This window comes from Porites lutea, chromosome 14 (assembly GCF_958299795.1).
Source record: "Porites lutea chromosome 14, jaPorLute2.1, whole genome shotgun sequence".
NCBI classification, from domain to species: Eukaryota; Metazoa; Cnidaria; class Anthozoa; order Scleractinia; family Poritidae; genus Porites; species Porites lutea.
In genome coordinates this window covers 22,476,494-22,496,748 of record NC_133214.1, presented here as the reverse complement: position 1 = coordinate 22,496,748, position 20,255 = coordinate 22,476,494, and the positions used below count along the sequence as shown (strand labels likewise).

At 35.5% G+C, this 20,255-nt stretch overlaps 2 protein-coding genes and 1 long non-coding RNA gene across 6 annotated transcripts in view; 1 reads left to right on the top strand and 2 right to left on the bottom strand.

Moving 5' to 3' along the window:
- Positions 1 to 13,244, bottom strand: part of LOC140924213 (1-phosphatidylinositol 4,5-bisphosphate phosphodiesterase beta-1-like) — a 29,873-nt gene extending 16,629 nt beyond the window's left edge. For all 4 annotated transcript variants that reach the window (XM_073374248.1, XM_073374250.1, XM_073374251.1 and 1 more), the window contains exons 1-16: positions 12,875 to 13,244; positions 12,527 to 12,595; positions 10,172 to 10,395; positions 9,589 to 9,642; positions 8,121 to 8,205; positions 7,262 to 7,362; positions 6,453 to 6,619; positions 5,811 to 5,957; positions 5,508 to 5,665; positions 4,741 to 4,820; positions 3,634 to 3,718; positions 2,664 to 2,754; positions 2,059 to 2,183; positions 1,147 to 1,237; positions 574 to 658; positions 205 to 277 (exon numbers count right to left, since the gene is read on the bottom strand). In XM_073374248.1, coding sequence (XP_073230349.1) covers positions 205 to 277; positions 574 to 658; positions 1,147 to 1,237; positions 2,059 to 2,183; positions 2,664 to 2,754; positions 3,634 to 3,718; positions 4,741 to 4,820; positions 5,508 to 5,665; positions 5,811 to 5,957; positions 6,453 to 6,619; positions 7,262 to 7,362; positions 8,121 to 8,205; positions 9,589 to 9,642; positions 10,172 to 10,305 — 1,476 coding nt within the window. In that variant the 5' untranslated portion in view covers positions 10,306 to 10,395; positions 12,527 to 12,595; positions 12,875 to 13,244. The remainder of the gene's footprint in view (positions 1 to 204; positions 278 to 573; positions 659 to 1,146; positions 1,238 to 2,058; positions 2,184 to 2,663; positions 2,755 to 3,633; positions 3,719 to 4,740; positions 4,821 to 5,507; positions 5,666 to 5,810; positions 5,958 to 6,452; positions 6,620 to 7,261; positions 7,363 to 8,120; positions 8,206 to 9,588; positions 9,643 to 10,171; positions 10,396 to 12,526; positions 12,596 to 12,874) is intronic.
- A 4,009-nt stretch (positions 13,245 to 17,253) lies between these two features.
- LOC140925195 (uncharacterized) lies at positions 17,254 to 18,934 on the bottom strand. The gene is made up of 2 exons (XR_012164375.1): positions 18,751 to 18,934; positions 17,254 to 17,777 (listed from the first exon to the last, which is right to left on the bottom strand). It is a non-coding gene; the product is annotated as an uncharacterized lncRNA (long non-coding RNA).
- An 11-nt stretch (positions 18,935 to 18,945) lies between these two features.
- LOC140925194 (2-amino-1-hydroxyethylphosphonate dioxygenase (glycine-forming)-like) overlaps positions 18,946 to 20,255 on the top strand; it is a 1,312-nt gene continuing 2 nt past the window's right edge. Inside the window, exons 1-2 of the mRNA XM_073375165.1 lie at positions 18,946 to 19,314; positions 19,974 to 20,255. The exon at positions 19,974 to 20,255 is cut by the window's right edge and continues 2 nt beyond it. Of these exons, the coding sequence (XP_073231266.1) occupies positions 18,946 to 19,314; positions 19,974 to 20,189 (585 nt within the window). The 3' untranslated portion in view covers positions 20,190 to 20,255. The remainder of the gene's footprint in view (positions 19,315 to 19,973) is intronic.

Genomic DNA, 20,255 nt, shown 5'->3' with positions numbered 1-20,255 from the left:
AAATTGTTATAAAGCTTTCTTCCTCAAACTAACAAGTGCTATTTTATGTAGGATATCTATATGCACCGACTCTTATGCTACATAAATATTATTATTATTTAATAAAATTTTTTAGCAGATAAAATGCTGCTAGATTTTCTTTTCTAAAATCGTTCTTTGGGTTGCTGACTTTGCAAAACTGTACAATCTTAACACTGGGCTCACCTGTGGCATGTAGTTTTCAGATCCAACTCGTGTTCCCTTGGGGTAAATTCTACTCATCTGACGCTTGTTATAACTTTTTGTCATTAAGAAAATATAGTAAATTTTATTTTACATGAGTTAATTAAGTTACAGTACATAATTGGTAGAAAAGGTATCTCAACTAAACCAAAGATAGAATCAATGGAAATAAAGAGAGAGTGAAAAAAGGGGGGCAAAAATGGAGCTGTGAAATTAAAATAGCGGTTCAGAAATTGGCAAAGAATGGTAAGTACTCTCTACTCTGGAATTTGTATGTATCTTTCTCTTTTGACCTGTTTCTGTTCTGTTTCATGTTTGAAAGGAGAAAACAGAATGTGCAGTAAAGGATACTTGACAAATTCTACAGGTTCATCTTTTAGAACGGTTGTAGCCGCTGTTTCAACAAATGATGACATCTCAAAGCTTCTGTTAACAACTGTCAAGAAAAAGGAACTACAGTTGCTCACTTTGCTTGCAACAATTTAGAATGGCAGGTACAATCATAAGGAATGGAGGTAAGCCAACAGTCCAAACTTCACACTTCACTGTGTTTATTTCAGAACCGTACAAACCCCTGAATATAAATTATTGGCATAGCCCAAAATAAGGCATCTAATGAGTCTGTTAAAACAAATAATGTTTAAGCTATTTTAAGCATCAAATTGTAACTGAGTAAGATACTATCCATACGGCATCTACTCGCAGATATCAAGCAAGGATCTGTTCTCTTAGAAACCATGGAGAACCACCATTAGATAATTTATAAAATTATCCATCTGCTTTATTATAAACATGGTACAATAATATCATTGATGGCCAACACTAGCCCATTGCTTTTGCATATTCACATGTTTCCACAGATACAGTGTTCTTGTTCCAAACAAATGACATGGCATTTAAACAACATAATATATGTATACTGACCAGCAGCAACTTCAAAGTTTTTAAAATGAACAGGTTGGATGTAGTTTACAAGAGAAGAAAGTTCATTCTCTGGTGCTACCTCTTCTTCATCCTAAGTTTTGCAATAAAATCAAAAAAACAAACAGAATAAGATTTAAACATTAGTATAAAATGGTGAAAGGTCTGAACTCAGGAGTAAATTCATAAGTAGGTAGGATATGACTGCCCGGGTTGGTGTGGTCCCGTGACTGACATTTCAAAAACCTGTGCAGTAGTCATCTTCATAGTCAAAGTGAAGTGTATCACACCATCAGTTGATGGTATGAAACTCTGGATATTGACCTGATTGGTCAATAAAGTCACAATGTTATAGGTCACCCATCAGTTAAGCCATGATCTTATTGGCTAGGAATACTCTAATAATGTCATTGGTGCATTTTGATCTGTCTTTTGTCACTATTTAATGGTTGTTTAAACATCACTATTCTGCATGTTTCTCATTCAGGAGCCTACAAATCTACAAATCCAACTTCTGAGCATCACAATGGTTTAATAAAAATATGATATCATTGGTCATGAGTTAAACCATGATGACATTAAACACTTAAAGACTGGTCCCAGGAGAAACGGTTAATTTTGTTTCCCGAGAATCTGAAAGTGATTAATTTGTTGTCTAGCTTACCAGGAAAAGCTTTTTAGTGTACAAATTTATGAAAATAAATCTTGTGAGCAGTCAACATTTGCAGGTAACAGTGCACTGTTACTCTCTGACATCATAGATTTTGCAACGTTGCCTGCTCAGAGATTTTTTGGGCGAAAAGTTTCATTGTTAGATGTCATGTGACCTCAACGTAACCGATGAAAGCAAGCGCTGTTGGGAAAAAATTTCAAGCTATAAAACAATGGCTGTTATTTGACTTACAATTCACTTACCTTATCGTTATCAATAATTTGTTGTGGATTGTCAGTCGATACCTCTCCATTGAGTGTGTCCACTTTGCTGTCAGAACTTGTCACTGTGGTACTTGAGTCAGTTGTAGGTTTTTCTGAATCAACACCTAGAAAGTGCAAAATAACACACTTCAGCTTTGTAATGTATTCTCCACACTGTACTACAAACATTTCCTTACGTACTGATGTGGTAGCCTGTTCACAGAACTATTTCTTTTTTATTTGACAATTTGACAGCATGCAAGAGCAAGAACAAGAGCAAGAGTGCAAGAACGAGTGCCAAGCCCACAATCTTGTGCTTGCAGTCAATTCGAAGCAGTTTATAATTCCATACAATCATGCAAAGAGAAAGTAATGAGACTGTGAACTGGCTACTGATGAGGAGAATAAATATTGGTTTAATTAACCAATACCTTTTACAACTGGTGATAATTCCATTACGCTCATCTTTCACTTTTCAGCGGTGACATTATAAAGTGCAAAAAAAACTATATACTTTCCCAGAATGATTTAAAATAAAAACATTTAATATTCATGATGATCATGAACATCTTCCAAGTTAATTTAATAAACATGGTGCTTGGTACCTTCCTCGAGTTTTTTTGCTTTCTTCTTGTTCTTTATCACTATCCTTCTTAACAAGGCCTTTGGATGTGGAAGAGATGTTCCTTTTTCGAGCTTTCCAAAAAAAGCACAAATTCCATTTAACACCACGTGCCTCTGTATCACACAGGGCTGTCACTAAGATTTCAAGTTGCCAGGTAAATATAACAAGTAGGCAGGGAATCAAACAGCTAGGGATTTCTTTTGGTTCTATTTTTCTCCTATTTTCCTATGAAAGTAGCAAGGGGCCACATTGATGGTAGCTGGGGGAAATCCCTGGTCCCTGGCTCTCAATGACAGGCCTGGGGCTAACTATTTTTTATATATATGCATTATTGACCAAGCTTGTTCAGTCAAGATGGATGAATATGGGTCAAGAACTTTTTTGTGTTTTCAAGTCAATAAAAATGCAAGAAAAAAAAAACAAGGCCAACTTTCAGCCATCTTAACTGCACAAGCTTGGTCAATAAAGGATTTATTATATGGCTGAAAAGAGAACTTTTTCTTGTGGGACAAATGCCGGAAATCCACAGCGGGCAAGATGGACCCATCTTTCTTGCTTGGGTAGCCAATCAGAATGCAGTATTTGTTTCACCTTGCCTACTTGTGACATAGCTATATATTAATAATCATATATACTATGAATTAAGTAGCAGAGGAAAAGTGTGCTATTTTTTTATTTATGTATTTTAATAGGTAGCACTGATCACTGGCCTCTGGTCCACTTTCTCTTCACTGTTTTTTCAATGTAAAATTACTTTATTCTTAAGTTATGTTAATAGTATGTATATATATAATTTATACGTGAAGGCGTTTAGATTTACATCTATACTGTGATGGGGGAGACTGGTGTTTCCAGGCCTGCACTTGCAATGAATTTGAAAGACAGCTATGCAATGATTTAAAATACTAAACAGCCCAAAATAAATCATGGAAAGACAAAACACGGCTTACAGGATAATCATCCAAAGGTTTATCAAGGAGCATGTCACCAAAAATATTGACACAGTAAGCTGCCATCTTAGCCTGCTGCTTAGGACTGAAAAACAGAAGAAAATAGAAGGATGATAGAAGGAAACAGTCAAAGCTAAATAAACAGGTCTCATAAGCCATCACCTATCCAATATACCACACTCAACTTCCAATTAAAAGCACTTAATGAAACCTGTTATGTACACTATGATAAATTTTATCCCTGCTTTAATTTTATTTTCCATTGCCTTTTGTTATGGGAAAGGGTGATAATCTGAAATTGAATTGAATTGAACAAAATTGAACCAAATATATACCTAATTCCATAAAGGTTGCATTGGTAATTGGTCATGGGCAATTGGGCGTTGTGCATTTGGGCATACATAGGGCATATATGTATGGAACTTGCTGCAATGATGTGCTTGAGTGAGCCTCTCACTGGGCAATTCCAAATAGCCAAAGCAACCTTTATTGGATCACCTAATTATATAGATCAGAACAAAACCAGACGGAAAGGGGTTGTTTACATTCTCAAAACGTTTATGGAAAACACAGTTGAAACTTTATTCCAGGTTATTCCAGTGGAAAATTTCAGCAAGAGATCAACAAATTTTAGTACTTTGGGAGATTTTTTGCAACTGTTATAAATTAACTCTGTTGCCGATAGCAACACGTCCCCTAAATTCCCTGAAGGGTACTTTTGCATTCAAGTGCAATGTTTAAAATTCAGTTTTGAGCTAGCAGTTGACATGAAGAGAAGAATTGAGATATAGAAACCGAAGACCCGCAGACAATTCGTGCTAGTGTAAGTAGTTTTTTTAAACAGTTTTTTCATCCTTTAGCGAATTTCTCATCAGGATACTTGGCCTTTTTCCTTTTTCAACGAATCATGCTGTTAATGCTCGTAATGTAGAAGTGAAAAGATGTGAGCCCGATTTCAACACATGAATGGTGAATAAACTTGAATTGTTAGAAAATACTGAGACACTGAGTATCAAATGAATCTTCAAGAACAGCGAAGCGACGACAACAGCAACAGCTTTGACTGTTATACTCAACTCTTTAAAAACAGACACCTTGTTACTTTACCTGCAGTGATTTTCAAAAGAAAGAACAACTGGATAATCAGATGTCTTGAATGCATACTCTGCAATAGCTTCAATAACATCCTAAAACAAAACACAGCAAATTATCACTTATTAACAATTATCAAAAAAGAAACCTCAGAGATTCACAAGGTAGTACTGGAAGCTAACAAAGTGATATTTGTTCTGGCTTTTTCCAATCTAAAAACTAGATTCTACAATCAAGAGCTGTAAGTTCTGGCAGAAAGTGGGAGGAGGAATAAGTACATTGTTGTGTCCCTGTCAGGGTGCAAAAAAAGTCAGTTTTACAGCCTGCCATTCGGGCAAGCCGTAGCTAGCATGTACTAGCCCACAAGTCATTTCAACTAGCCCCAAAACCCTTTTTGATTAGCAGGATTGATTACAATCTTTCTGTAATTTGAATTTCCCCAAAAAACAGTACTTGCCCATCGGGCAAGTTATTAAAACAAAAATCACTAGCCCGATAGCAAAATCTACTAGCCCCAGGCTATCGGACATGACTTTCTTTGCATGCTGGATACAGATTTACGTACATTAATGACACCATGATATGTACACTGTAGAGATTCTAGTTTGTAAGAAAATAAGGGACAGGGTAGGGATATTTTATGGTATTGTGCTACAAATTCGAACTGAACAGGGTCTTGTATGGTCCTACACACCCACCCACAATATTGATTTCCTGAGGAACCCCCCTCTGAGAATCAAGTCTGTTGGTGTACTGTTCAGCCTTTTGAACCCAATTCTTACCTTGAATGAAATTTCAGTGCAAAATGTTTTTCCATGTGTAATAATTGGTTCTTGTTCTTCTGTTCTTCCATCCCAACAATCTAATTCTAAACAGCGGCAACCAGCCAATAAGGCCTGCCTGTACATTTCTACTGATGATTTTCCCGTTAGCTGATGACCTAACAAAAATTTGAATACAGCAGTCAGAAAAAATAGTAGTGTGTTACTCCAGAAAAGATATCTTTTTTTGTGAGTGTATAAGTTGGTGTTTTACTTCTCTGAACAATAAACAGGGACCTTAAAACAAGAATGTGTACACATTACCTGTTAGATATGTGTTGTGTGACGAATTGATAAAATAATGTGACAAAGGATGCGTCATATCTTGATGAAGAGAGAGGCGATCGTGGTTGATTATAAAGTTTTCATCACTCATAAGATATCTTGTAAGGCCTTGCACTGAAAAGTGACCTGAAAATGAAACACAATTTTACTCTTTCTACTAGTGGATGATCAATGTCCAACTAACATGTACATTATAACAGGACACTTTTATAGAACCATCAGGGCTTGAAAAAACTAAATTCCAGCTTATCCCTTAGGCAAGCAGCTCCTGTATTTTGCTAGCCCAGGGCCACTTCTTGTTCTTGCCTACCTTAGTTAATGATTTTGTTAGTGAATGATTTGCCTCTACCCTTGCCCATTGGGCTAAAGCTTACTTGCCCAGCAACAAAATCTACTAGTATAGACTAAGAAACAGGGCTTTCTTTGAGCCCTGATTCTGTTAAAACATGGTCAAGGTGAGGTTAGGTGAGTGTAGTCCTGAATAGGACTTTTGTCAACGGTCACTGATTGTAGGTCACTGTCAACAATAGTCTTATTCAGAATACTACACTCACCACGACAATCATATTACACCTACTGGTGACATGTAATTCATTTTATGGAGCTGACAAAAGTTCTTACCTTTCTTTGCAAAGTCTTTGTTTGGCTCATATTTCTCAATAATGGCTTGAGCTTTTTCACTAGTGCAGTATGGAAAGAGGATTTCATTGAGACGTGGATCTCGTTGTTCATTGTTTAGAAACTCCACAAGTTGATCCACTGTCAAGTACGGTTTTTTCTTTGCACCACTGAGAAAACAGTCAGTACAAAATTAGTACCAATACATGTCATGTTGCTCATACATTTGTACATTGTACTGGTAGTTCATTCCTGCAGGTTAATAATTGTTTTTCAGCTCATTCAAGTAGCAGTACTCCACAATCCCAAATTTAGATTCTAGCTGACATTGCAATTCATCAAACCAAGAGGGCACAGCTGTTGTGAGAAAAATCTATCATCACATTAAAACAGTGCTCAACCAAAAATCAGCAACAAAATTTCATGTACCTGAGACACCTTGCCCTAGAGGGCTTCAGATGTTTGCCAACATCAAAAAGGGAAAATGAAACTTTCACTCCCCACCCCCTCCATGCAATGTTGTGCCGCTATCACTCTTTTCCAAAGTGCGCTATGTTTTAGAGGGCTAAAAATTAATGCTCAGAAAGTTGCAAACCGTAAACCCTTTTCCCATTGATGATACTAAATACAACAAGAATAAGCTGGTAGTTTTAAATAATTAAAAGTTGTACTTGACTCCGAGGCTATGGGGAATAAAACAAAAGAAATTAATTATTCATTCCTGAATCTCGATGCAAATTTTGTTTTATACCCTTCACCCTTGGAGCCAAGTATGAATTTTAATAATTTGAAACTGGCCTATTTGAACTTACATTTCAGCAAATATTGTGTCTATATCCTTTCTGTCACATAGCCTGTTGTAAAAAGCCCAAAATTCTTCAAAACTAAATTTATCAGGGCTAATACTGTCGTTCTGAAAGTATAAAGTGAAATATTTGACGATAAGTACTGCTGTTATAGAAATTTATAGGAAAAAATATCTTTTTTTAAAAGTCCAGCCTCAGAAGTTTACTGAAGTGGAAAAAATAAAAAAGACATTTATGCTTCAATCTACTCACAAAATGGCAAACCTTATCAGAATGAAATATGTGCTGTGCTCTGTTTGAAAAGGCAATACAAAATACATGATGGAGAAAAATGGCTAAGTGAAATTTTGCACATAGCAGGTTTATTAAACTCTGAAAATCCAGTACAAATACAAACTCGAACTTTCATTAAACATGTATTGCCGGTGAAGGTGAGGGCAATCAACCGCCTGTAAATACAAACTATAGAACAAGGAAGAGGCAGGAATGGGGAGGAGGGTTGGGGAAAAATTTTTTAGCGTCAAAGAGATCACGAATGTGACATACATTACACGACAATAAATAAATACAACATTACCTAAAGACGCCATCTTGAATTCAAAATTCAAATCAGTACCCTCGATTCCATGTTCCTAGCCTCTTTCCACATTACTGTACTCATAAACTACCGTAAAGGCTAAATTGTCACATAAAATTTTATTTGAAGACAAATAATGCACTAAGTAAATGCACTTCTCAGGAGAATTCAGCTCACTATATATATCTGGATTATTTCTTTCAATGTTTTAGCAAACTTCCAAGTAGTTTCAAAGCTCACATACAAGTATCAATCCAGAAAACATACTTTATGATTGCAAGAACTTACTTTTCCATGTGGAAGACCAACAGATTGCAGAGCATCTAGCACTCTCTTCTTGTCTTCTTTACTTGAACTTACATACTTCAGAATGCTGACAATTTAGAAAGATAGTTACGGACTTACTCAGTACACATGACAAGAGAGAAACAGATGCAAACATTTTGGTGGCCTGGGCTTGACCTTCCAATAAACTGTTTAACACCATCATTTTGGATTAACATAATTATTTTTCAGCTTTAAGGGAGCAACTGTGGCGCAGTGATGAGAGCACTTGCCTCCCACTACTGTGGCCCAGGTTCAAATTCCAGTGTCAGTGCCATGTTGGTTAAGGGTTCTCTCCCTTGCTATGAGAGGTATTTCTACTGCTACTACAGTTTCCCCCTCTCCTTAAAAGCCATCACTTCCAAATTCCAATTTGATCTGGCATGCACAAGCACGTTTCAACAAGCTCTTAAGAACTCCTAAATGTAAGTTCTCTGTGCATGGTCGCACCAGTACAATAATTACAATTTACGAGGCTCCATGACGTTCAATCAGCTTAATTAACATAATAATAAGACACAATAATTTTGCTTAACCCATTCGCCCCTGAACCGCCCGTAACCGCCCGTGCGGATCCAGGTCCTTTCTACCCATTGTGACGTCATCAGTTTTAACAGTCAAGGACAACTTTCTTCACTAACTTGTGCAGAGTGAAGAGATCTTTCAAACCATACCAGAATGAGCACAATTCAGTCAAGGACACCGGAGAAACAAGCAAAAAACCACGTGACATTGACCTGAAAATCTCCATGAAAATCTTGTCCCATTACCCACCTACCTTTCCTTTCGCCTAATCCTAAGATCCTAAAAGCTTTCCTAAAAACTCTTCCCACCAAAATCAAGCCTACTAAATGCCCAGCAAGAGAAAAAAAAAATGAGGCAAGAAAAGCAAAAAAAGAAGGGAGGAGAGAAAGCGAAAAGTAAAAGTCAAGACTGCTGTGTCACTTTTAAACCCAAAAACTATGTCGAAATTTTGCTTTCTGCGCATGCCCGAACTTCGCAAGCTGATATTTTGCATCTGGATCGGAAGACCGCGAAGTGTTCGACCTGTAAACCAGTTTGTGGTAAGTTTTAGCTCTTTATAGCACGACAGTGACCAGAAAACCACTCGACTAGCTTCAAAACGCGTTTTTCGGCAAAATCTCTAGGAGCGAATGGGTTAAAATCTGCCTAAATCCTGGGTTAGGGTTAACCATCTTTCAAGGGTCATAAAAATGTAGTCTTAAAAAATTTAAGACATTTTTTAATCAGACTATTAAATTTTCCTGATTGAAGATCTGAAAATGAACAGTTTGATTCAATTTTGAAAACTCTGAAGTGTTGGTGCCTCCAGGTGGTTAGTGGAGGTTACAATCTATGTGTGTGTCAGACTGTTCTCCCGCAGACATAACGACAAAGCCTGTATTAATTTTTGTTATAAAAAGTCACTTACCTCTTCACAGGAACTTTTCCTTCTGCATTTGTTTGCACACACAACTTTGTAAAACTAAACAACAAATCAACATTAATAAGGATACAACATTTATTCACACAGATTACTGGCATCATCTTCCATCTGATACCAGCCAAAGAGAATCATATTTCTTACAAGAAAATCGTAAGAAATAATTTAAACTAGTAATATCAGGATGCAAAGAAAGTCAGTTTTACAGCTTGCCATTTGGGCAAGCTGTAGCTAGCATGTACTTGCCTAATAGTCATTTCAACTAGCCCAAAAATAAATTCGATGAGCAGGATTGATTAAGGTTCTACTGTTATTTGAATTCCCCGAAACACTTCACTTGCCCATGAGCAAATTAAGAACAGAATTTACTAGCCCGACAGCAATATCCACTAACCATGGGGTATTGGACATTACTTTCTTTGCACCCTGAATATGAAAAAATTATTCTGAAGACATTTCATTTGGATGGTAATTATAAAGGATTTTGTACACTCAAAGAAGAGTGACAAGTATTCCCACCACAAACTGCTCTAGAAGTTAACCGGTGAAATTTTAATCAATTTCTACTTACTGTTTTTCAAGGAAGCTCATAGGAGATGCATTCACAGCCAAGAGATTGTTCGTTAACTTCATAAGAGCATCTGTCCAATCACGTGTGACATTAACTGAACCAGAAACAAAGTTAACATAAACAAGGTCCACCATGTTCGGTCCATGTACAATTGTTATTGTTTTGTCTTGCAACAACTCTTCCTCTGACACTCCAAATTTCAGTGAATCCCGCAGTCTTTGTTCCTATTCAAATAAACAAGAATTCAATAAAAGGTAAACTCTGAGCACAAAGCAGCATATCAGAGCTTGGATGTGAGCTTCTATGTGTTAGTCTTTCACAAATTTGGAACTACTGACATTAGGAACTTAAAACTAGAAACAACATTAACTTTATAAAGAATTCCTTTTTGTCATAACCCTTACTGCTTTTGTGTTTGGAACGATCAGAGCGATGTTGTTGGCACAAAAATTTCTGCTCAATGCCTAAAGTACTCATTTGCATGTTGTAAAATGATGCACATAAATTCCCCTCAAAAATGACCATGGAAAAATGAAATCGCTAGTGCTAATTGTTTTTAGAAACCATAAAAGAGAAACAAAGTCAGCTGCCTGTTACTAAGACACTTCATTTTTAAAATCCTATTTTCAACCAGTTTGTAAACAGGAGTTTTATGCCACATGTAGAGATTTGGAAAAAAATAATATTAAACATCTGCTTCTGATAAGAACTGTCCACAAATACAAAAATATACTCACGCTAAGAATTTCAATTTAAGCTGCAGTGTTGGTAACTGATGGGTGAAGTGTTCATTACTGGAATAATTTATTTTTCACATCTTGATGCATGCGAAACTGAAATTTTGCACCCATTTTGTACGTTAAAAAATAAAACTTGATAAAGAAAAAACACTACTTTCTGTGGGGAAAAGTTAAACAACTACTTTTATCTACCACCAGGTTGTCCAACACCATGAAAAAAATGATCAGTAATTACCTGAGGTCATTAACAACTAAATGTTCCACTGAAACTTACAAAAATTACACAGATCAAAGCTCAAACTTATCAAGAGTAAATGGGAGATGCACCACCAGTCTTTTTCAGCGATGAATCTTTGGCTTTGTATATTACAATCTAATGTCCTGAGATACCTTTTATTTCAAAGCAAAAAATCATTTGTGGTATAGTTTGGGACTCACATAATTAATATGATTCTAAGAGCCAGTAACATTTTTTAATGTCTGGAAATCATGATGAATATGTTATTTATATTCTTTTCTTTGTAGAAAGGAGCTAAATTTGCATATTTATTGAACAAACATGATTTAAATTTATTATTTTAATTCTTTTCTAAAACAACAAATGTCAGACACAGAACAAGAGCCATGTATCATAAAGAACCCAGCAAAGGGAGATCAAAGTTAAATTGTTAGAAAAAAACATCAAAGGGAAAGCTCAAGAAAAATTATAAAACCTTCCTTCATCCACCATCAAAACGTATTTTTCCAATTAACAAAGTAGTGAGTATTTTAAATCAATCAAAGTTCTTAAATATGGTTCCATATGCATGAATTTTTTGCAAAATTAATTGACATGATGTGATGGGAAAATAAGCCTAAACTGCAATTTTATTAGCTAAGGTGAGGGCAAAAAACATTTCGTTTGGTGCTTTTAATTTGGGAATTTGAGTTATGAAAAATTGCAATATTTAATTTTGCCAAACTAGGGTGACACAAAATTGCTAGGTGATATTATTCACAAAAGAGAACAATAAATAATTAAAAGAAAAGCCTACATGCATTTTGTTTAAGCCAAAACCTCATTCCAAAAACGAACCACTTTCATGTCAAAACAAAAACTATTTCTTGCCATAACAACAAGTGGAACAACACACTTTCAGCTGGAAAATGCCTTAAATATTCTACCCGGGCGCAATAAGGCATTCTATCACAGGATTAAAGGCATTGTTAATGCCACAAAAAGGAATAAAAAAAGAATTATAATGAACAGAAACCTTTCACAGAGAACAAATTTATGTACTAGCTGCGAGGGCTAAATTTGAAAGTCTAATAAATCTTCAAAGAAGTTGAAATATATTAGCATTTACAGAAATATTTTTTTGAGTGGCACTTATAAGCATATAGGCGGAAAAGGTAAATTATTGTTTATTTACAAAAGAGCTCGAAGCAAAGTACCAAATATCAACAAAAAGACTCGCGTTTTTTCGGTGTTTTATATCGAAAATCGTGCACATGGTCACTAGCTGACTGATATCATCGAGAACACTTATCAGCGAAAAGCAAATGACTTTCGGACATGTTGGATTATTTTTTGATACTTTAACTAAGCTTAAATTTAACAGTTCAGATCACAAACCTTCGGAATTCTGGCCGATTTTCCCGTCCTCACGTCTCGAACAAACGTCAACTCCAGTAAGTCCGTTTCCTGTGTGTGAATGCAGAGATATTAAAAGTTTTAATTTAAAAATAAAGGGCTATGTAAACTGACACTCTCTCTAAACTGAAAAATAAAAGATATGGTTACGATGATAGAAAGTTACACTTGTCAGGAGCCTAACAGTCTAGAAAACGGCGACTTTGGATGATCGTGAAGAAACCTGGAAAGTGCCAAAAACTTGCACTGACTGCATGAGTGACAAAAACAAAAAGAAACCTGCACTGTCAACCTTCGGATACCATTACACATGGTTTATTTAAATCTTACCTTATCTTCAGCTCGCCAATAAATTAAATGACCAGCCGAATCTACTTTTACAGTACATGGCTGGCCTAATTGAGAGTCCTACAAAGAAAGAGCAAAAATTTAAAATATATTTTAATACCTTCGCGAAAGGAAGTGAAGCCCTGTCATGTACACAAGGCCGGGATCTCGCAATGGGCTTCACAATTAATAACACAGAAATACTTCCTGTAGACAAATACGGGAATATTCTGAGCGGCGAACTCGACTTGCAGAAAAATGGCCGGTAGAGATTTGTACAGAAGATGCCTTAACGTTAGGTTACCAGGGTAAAGAACCTCACTGCTAGTAAGCTTAATAAAAAATGGAGATCGAAGCGAAACGACACGGAGGTTTAGCTTTATAGCGTGACTTGAGCATAAAACCAAAACGAGTGAAAAGCGGTTCGACCTACATCGTCCCATTTTATGAATCTGGCTCCTCGAATTAAAAAATCTGCGACCTCGGGATGTGTCAGCCTTTCAAGCACTGCCTCCCCGCCCGCCATGTTTTTAGTTCGATTCAAAACAGAGCTGGGATCTTAGCATTCAGAGCCGCATTACTGCGGGCCGAAGGTGAACGATGATTGGTCGACAAATCAACAGGGAACAATTTGTGCCGCGCCATGCAGTTAAGAAAGTTGTTCGAGTGCGCTAATTTTATTACACATCCGACCATCCTTTCACTTTCTTAAATCATTTATTTTTCCACGCTGATATAAAATTATCGATCATCGATCATCGATGCGAAAAAGCGAGATTAGTTCTAAAATATACATGCATCAATTTACGATGTCGGTCTAGGTCACCCATATTATACTTCTTTAATTGTAACTAAACAAAGATTTGAACCAATATCTTAGAGGATTTGTTTACATGGCAAAAAAAAATATTGTAAGGCGATCAATAAAAAAGTTTTCAGATAAACTTCAAATTTCTCACCGTTACAAAAACTGAACTTCGCACGTTTTTCAGGGTTTTTCAGAAGCAACCAGACAATTTTAATTTTCCTAAATTGTTAAATACAATAACAATCTTGGAATATAAATAGCAGCACCCCTTTAGCAAATAAGCCGACTTAAGCAAATTAGTCTTGTCTGTCTAACAAAGGAAGCTTAAAAAGAACATGTTAAGTTTCTTTGTTTTTATTTTTTAGTTTCAAATTTGACTTTCAGTCTTCCATTCCAAGACAGTTTCCGTATTTGTAAAAAAGTAAAAAGTAGTTAAAATTTTCCTGTTAGAAAAAAAAACAATGTCCTTTTTACAATCAAGAATAACAGTTTGCTATGAACTACAATAATGCCTTTTTTTCCTTTAAAATTGAATACAATTTGTTAGTATCAGACAATATAAATAACAATAATATTTTTAATACTTTACATTATATTACTCTCAACTTGCCCTTAAAGAAATATTACACTAAAATGTTAGTTTCTGGCAAAGAGTTCTTTAATTCAATAAAACTGTTGAAGAAAAATTTTTGGTTTCCTGTTGATGTTACTATCTTAAAGTACCAAGTGAAAATGCTGATAAATCAAGATTTGAAATTTGATGGTTAGAGGAAATAGGAGGCAAAAAGGTTGTAAATCAATAACAATTTCTTATATTTATCATACTGATAAGCATTCTGACGACAGATGCTAATAAGTTAATTTCACTTTAGTAAGATTAATTCCAAGCAGCAGGAAAGAATGATAAGAAAATACTATTCTATGAAACAAAACAACAGTGAGAAGATAGAAGTCTTGCCTTTTGGTGAACCATTGAAAATTTTAGATTTTAAAAGGCACTTTCTGAAATCAAATTTTTGCAAGGCAACAAAGAGACATACTCTCTGTTGCTTATTCTCTGCAGTCACGATTACTAGCGGGCCATAAAACAGATGCCTCGAGTGATTCTCTTATGACACAAAAATGAATCCATCATTCATAAAATAATATTCATGTGATAGGAAATGATGAATTTATTCAGGTTTTCTTTCCACATTAACCTCAAGGAAAGAAAAACTGAATTATTTATGTAGGATTTTAAAATATTGTCTCCCAGTAAAATTTTTCAATATCACATGATTAATTAACAGCAATTCATTCAAGAATAACAGTGTATTTATTATAATAATAAAATATAATTTTATATGATGAAAACAGTTACATGTACAAATGACTAGGCTGTAACATAAGCGTTCAATTCAAATTGAATATTCAAATATATTGGTTTACAGACCGACCTCATTGAATTTGATTAGTAATAAAGTATAGCTGTATTAATGCATAGTCAAACACAATGACACAGTGTTTAATGTAATTTTGGTGTTTTATGACAACATCACCAATAATTCAAATTTATTTTGCAATAATATTTTATTACATGATGTCAGGACAAAATATACACAAATAAGTCAATTCTTCAGTATATATTTTCCCCAAATCACAGCCAGGCAATAATTTTTTTCACCCAAAAGTAACTTATTTAAAAGAAAAGTAATGTTATTAATATACATGTATACCTTTCCATAAAAGCTCACTAATTGAAGTTGACTTAGTGACATCAGACAATTTACTTTATTTTCAAGTGATTATCAATCTACCCCAAATCAGAGACAAGAGAAAAATTTTTGTATTAAGTATTCAAGGAAACATTTTATCAGGGCATGGCAGTTTAAATAAAAATACATGGATTGAGGTTGAACCAGTAAGATGTTTTTAAAATTCTTAAATAATCTCGAGAGAATTTATTTTTAAAATAAATTTAAATACTCTAATATATATTGATCTTAAGTAAAGATTTGCGAGTGGAAATATGTCATGAAATGGGGTACAAATTTAAAACATCATTATTTACATAACAATCTTGGCTGGATACAAAAAATCAATAACACAGAACAAACCGAAATGCTTAACTATTTACAACCTCCCAACTTATTTCAAGGCTTCTCACATTTGTCATCTCGACCAAACTATTCAAACCTGAATCTTGCTCCCATTTTGCTTTCAACTACCAAATACCAGCCTTCATATAATGCAAATTACTGATCAAGAAAAGCCTATATGGTAACCTCAAGCAAAATTAAAAGTAATGTTGCAATCATATGTGAAGACTTTTTCCTTAAAAGGATAGGTCAAATGTAACCCATTAGATTTTTGTGGAATGTCTTCAAAATAATGTCTGTTTGTTTTAATTGTGCTCAAACTCATCAAAAGCTAAAAAATGCTTTTCAAACAATAATCATTGGCAGAACAAAGAAAGTAAAACAAAGTAATTTTTTCCCAAACCAACCATTCTTGCCAACAGAAAGTTATGGTCAGCTAAAATCTACAATCACCACAAAATAACTCAAGACAGAATGTACAGTATTACTAACAAGAATCCTGACTGACCCCCAAGGTGTTGATGTGTAAGAAACATGACAATAAATGTCACTGGAACTTAAATAATCTATAAGCCATATCAAAGATACAAGTCCATGTACAATGTAGTAAGCAGATGTGTATATAAGTATATGTATAAACTATACACAGTATATGTGTATAATTGTAAGGTACGCAAGGAATTGGATGATACAAACTTTTAGAAGACGGTACATGTAGAAAACTACACAAAAAGAGTTTTACACAATTTGCATTTATATTCGAAAGAAAACAAGGCAAGGGAAAAGAGGAGAAGAAAAGAAAGAAGAGTGCAAAGAAAACTACTCCTAAAACCCGCCCCATCATACATGTAAATTAAGACAAAAAGATCCTCTATGCACCAGAGGCTCTCCTTTCATAATGAACACAACATATGGAAAAATCTCTCATAAGGTCAAATTAAAAACTTCCCCGGAATTGAAACAGGACAAACCTTGACCAACTAGCTGTTTTATTAACAGAACAAATAAGTTATAAACTACTTGAAGACGGAATTGATTATCAGCACATTAAGTAACATTTACATGTAACTGCATCAGCCAGGACTAAACACTCATGCTGAGGACAATATTTAATCTTCTTTTATTAATGACATGACTTTGATTCAATTTTTTTTAATATCATGTTTACTTTGTTTGTCATCAGCTGTGCTGTAATATCTCTTAAAGGTACTTACAGGGGTAGCTACACACCACTGATGAAGAACACAGGAGAGTGTAGGGCAATCAGATAACATAAGTAATGATCCAAACAAAAGTAAATATCTCAGGAATGGTATTGTTTTTTACAAGGATGAAGCCAATCATGTAGTAATAAATTATTTACAGTAAATGTAAAAAAAAAACAGTAATGAGCTGGTGGTTTTGTGGCCTGCTTGTGTGTACTACATGCAAGAAAGAAAAGGCAAACTTACCATGAGATGCATTTCATCTTCACCATAGAATGTACAACAAAATGATTCAGTCAACATTATTTAATCACTTAAAAATAAAATTATGACATTTAACAATAACTTGAATGATAACTTCCTGTTAGATTTAAATTGTGTGAAGTGTTTATCAATGAGATTACCACAGTAAGGCTTTTTCTTGCTAAAGTCCCTGACTGACTGTAGTCACAACGTACACATCAATATGACAGCATAATCCAAATATTAACTACAACCCACGCTGTAGCAAACCTTGTTTAATGTCTCTCATCTGTGTTCATGTCACACATCCTTAGCATCAGTAAGTATTTTACTTTTTTTCAGCATGATCTTAGACAATAACAGTGTACAGAATATGATGCACACACAAAGTTGGTTGTCAGTTACCAGCATAAGTATTCTCAAACATATTTCAGTGTTAAGTTTTCAGCAACTCACTATCCTTTTCTTCTTCAAGTTGTGCAGCAAGTAAGGCTTCCCTTTCTAATCTGCGTTTGTCAAGCCAGGGTTTACATAAGTGAAAGATTCCTGCACTGCCCAGGATGAAGCTAGCCCTGCAGAAATTAATGGTCAGTGGTAAATAGACATTAGCAAACTAAAAGCTACAACTACACAAGATGAGATTTTTCCAGATTCATAAATGTTTCCAGATTTTTTACTTTTAGGGTATTTGGATTCGCTGGCGTAGCTTATACTAAAAACCTATTTGGATTCCCATTACTGTTTACAAACATTAATAAATCTGGGGAGCTTTAGCAACCACCAGTCTGACACACTCAGTTTCAAAGCTTTTGTTTTAAATCTGGTAATATGACGATATTAAGTCAGAACACTGATTAAGTATGTAATGTTCCCATTGCTTAAGGTCGCTATTACAAAAAACTATCCAAAGACCATCTGATCATTCCAAGAGACAGACTCTTTTCCCGTTAAGACCTTTTTCTTAAGAGAAGAATCTTGCAGAAATTTTGCCATAAATCTTTGTCAGTCTTAGACGGTCTTACAAACACACCCTCAGAGATTTTGAAGCTGTCATAAGATACCGTGGTCACCCAGGAATGCTCCCTCACTTAATGACAGCAAAACCAGCCACTATAAAATGCAATAGGGACGAGGGTAAAAGAGAGACTCAGTGTTGGAGGGTGAATAAAGGAAAGCTGACCTATCAGTAGCAGATTAACAATAGCTGCTACAACTTTCACCGTTCTCTCCACTGCTCCGCAAAACCAACATGTTATTTCAATGTTCCTCTGTAAAGCCTTAACCTAAATAATATTCAACCTTTTTTGCCATTAGATTGAGTCGCTAACTACAGAAATACCCAAAATATTCTAGTTCCTTTATATGTGGGGATTGATGTTAACCTACAGCTGTACAGTCCATGCAGCGTGTAAGCTCCTTAGTGGAGCGAACGAGCTAAAGATAATATTGCCCACCTCCCAACCCTTATCAACATCTGCCATCTGTTGCGCACACAAGCGAATCAAAGAGTGCCTTCCGTCTGAAAAACCTCAAAGTAGTACTTACCAAACAACACTTATAACAGTCACCCGTCGAATTCGACGACGTAAAGAGGGTTCTAGACTTTTATATTCATCTTTCAGGTCCATTTTCTCTTTGCTTCCACTTCACGATTCGCCAGGCGCTCCCAGTACGTTGGTCACGTGGTCAAAGCGACAAAAACATATGTCAACTTCTACATATCATTTCCCGGTTTGTAAAATGGCTGCAGCGACACCTGAACGGGCGACCAAAGAGGTCTTTGATTTGTTCAAAAAATATGGAGATAGAGACTATATAGGCGAGCCAGTATCTCAAGAAGAACACATGATTCAATGCGCCATGTTAGCCGAGAAGGACGGATACTCCGACGAGGTCATCTTGGGGGTGTTCTTGCACGACATTGGACACCTGGTTGGGTTCGATAGAGATCTTCCTCCAATGGCAGATGTGGGTACAAATGCACATGAGATTGTAGGTGAACAGTTCCTCAAAGATCTTGGATTTCCGGAATGTGTGACAAGTTTTGTTCGTGGCCATGTGGACGCCAAACGTTATCTTGTCTTTAAATACCCGGACTATCACACCAAGGTATATTTTTCTAGCTCAAAAGTCACGAGATCAAGAGGTGGAGTTTTCACCTTTTTATGCCCCCTTAGTTCTGCCCTCCAGATTCATGAGTATTAAATACAGTGTTAAATACAATGTAGCAACGCTAAAAAGAAAACTAAATAGTTTTTTTAAAATGATTAATCGCAGTTTTTTTTAATAGATATTTTTTGCCTGCCGATGAAAATAGAAATTGACTCCTTGCATGTTCCCACCTCCTCACGCCACAAATATCGAAAAGCGGTATTCCCCCCGTCCCAAAAAGGAAGATAGAAAGAAAATAAAATGAAATAACTAAAGAATTTAATCTTAGTATCGTTTAGCCTGCGTAGCAAGCGTTTCCAATCGAGTTATTGCGCGAAAGTAAGAGCGGAAGCGAAAAAAAAAAAGGTGGAAGAGGGAGGGGGTTCCTTCTTTCCCCTCCTCCTCCCCCGTCAATCTTTTTTTTTTTGCTCTCGTCCCGACGTTCTCGACGAACTCGCGCGGAAGCGCTTGCTACGCAGGCTAAGTATCGTTTCTATAATAGCTGCGAAAGTATTGTTAGCATTCTCTCAATCGACTAAAAGGAAATTTCGCAATGTATTCTTTGACGACGTTAGTGCGATCCAATAACTTTCTTTTTTCTTAACTCTCTTTCTTAGCTGACTCCAGCGAGTCAAAAGACGTTGATTTTTCAGGGAGGCCCGATGACAACAGAAGAGGCTAAAAAGTTTGAGACGTTGAAGCACTTTGAGGCTCTAGTAAAGATGAGAGATTGGGATGACAGAGGCAAAATAAAAAATGCTCCAGTTGATCCGTTGGAGAAATATGAAAATATGTGTAAAAATTATCTAGAAAAGGTCCACAGTAAATTTTGAACTGCAAATAAATTGACATTTGCTTACAAATGTAATAGGTCATGTTTATTAAAAAAAGACTGAGTC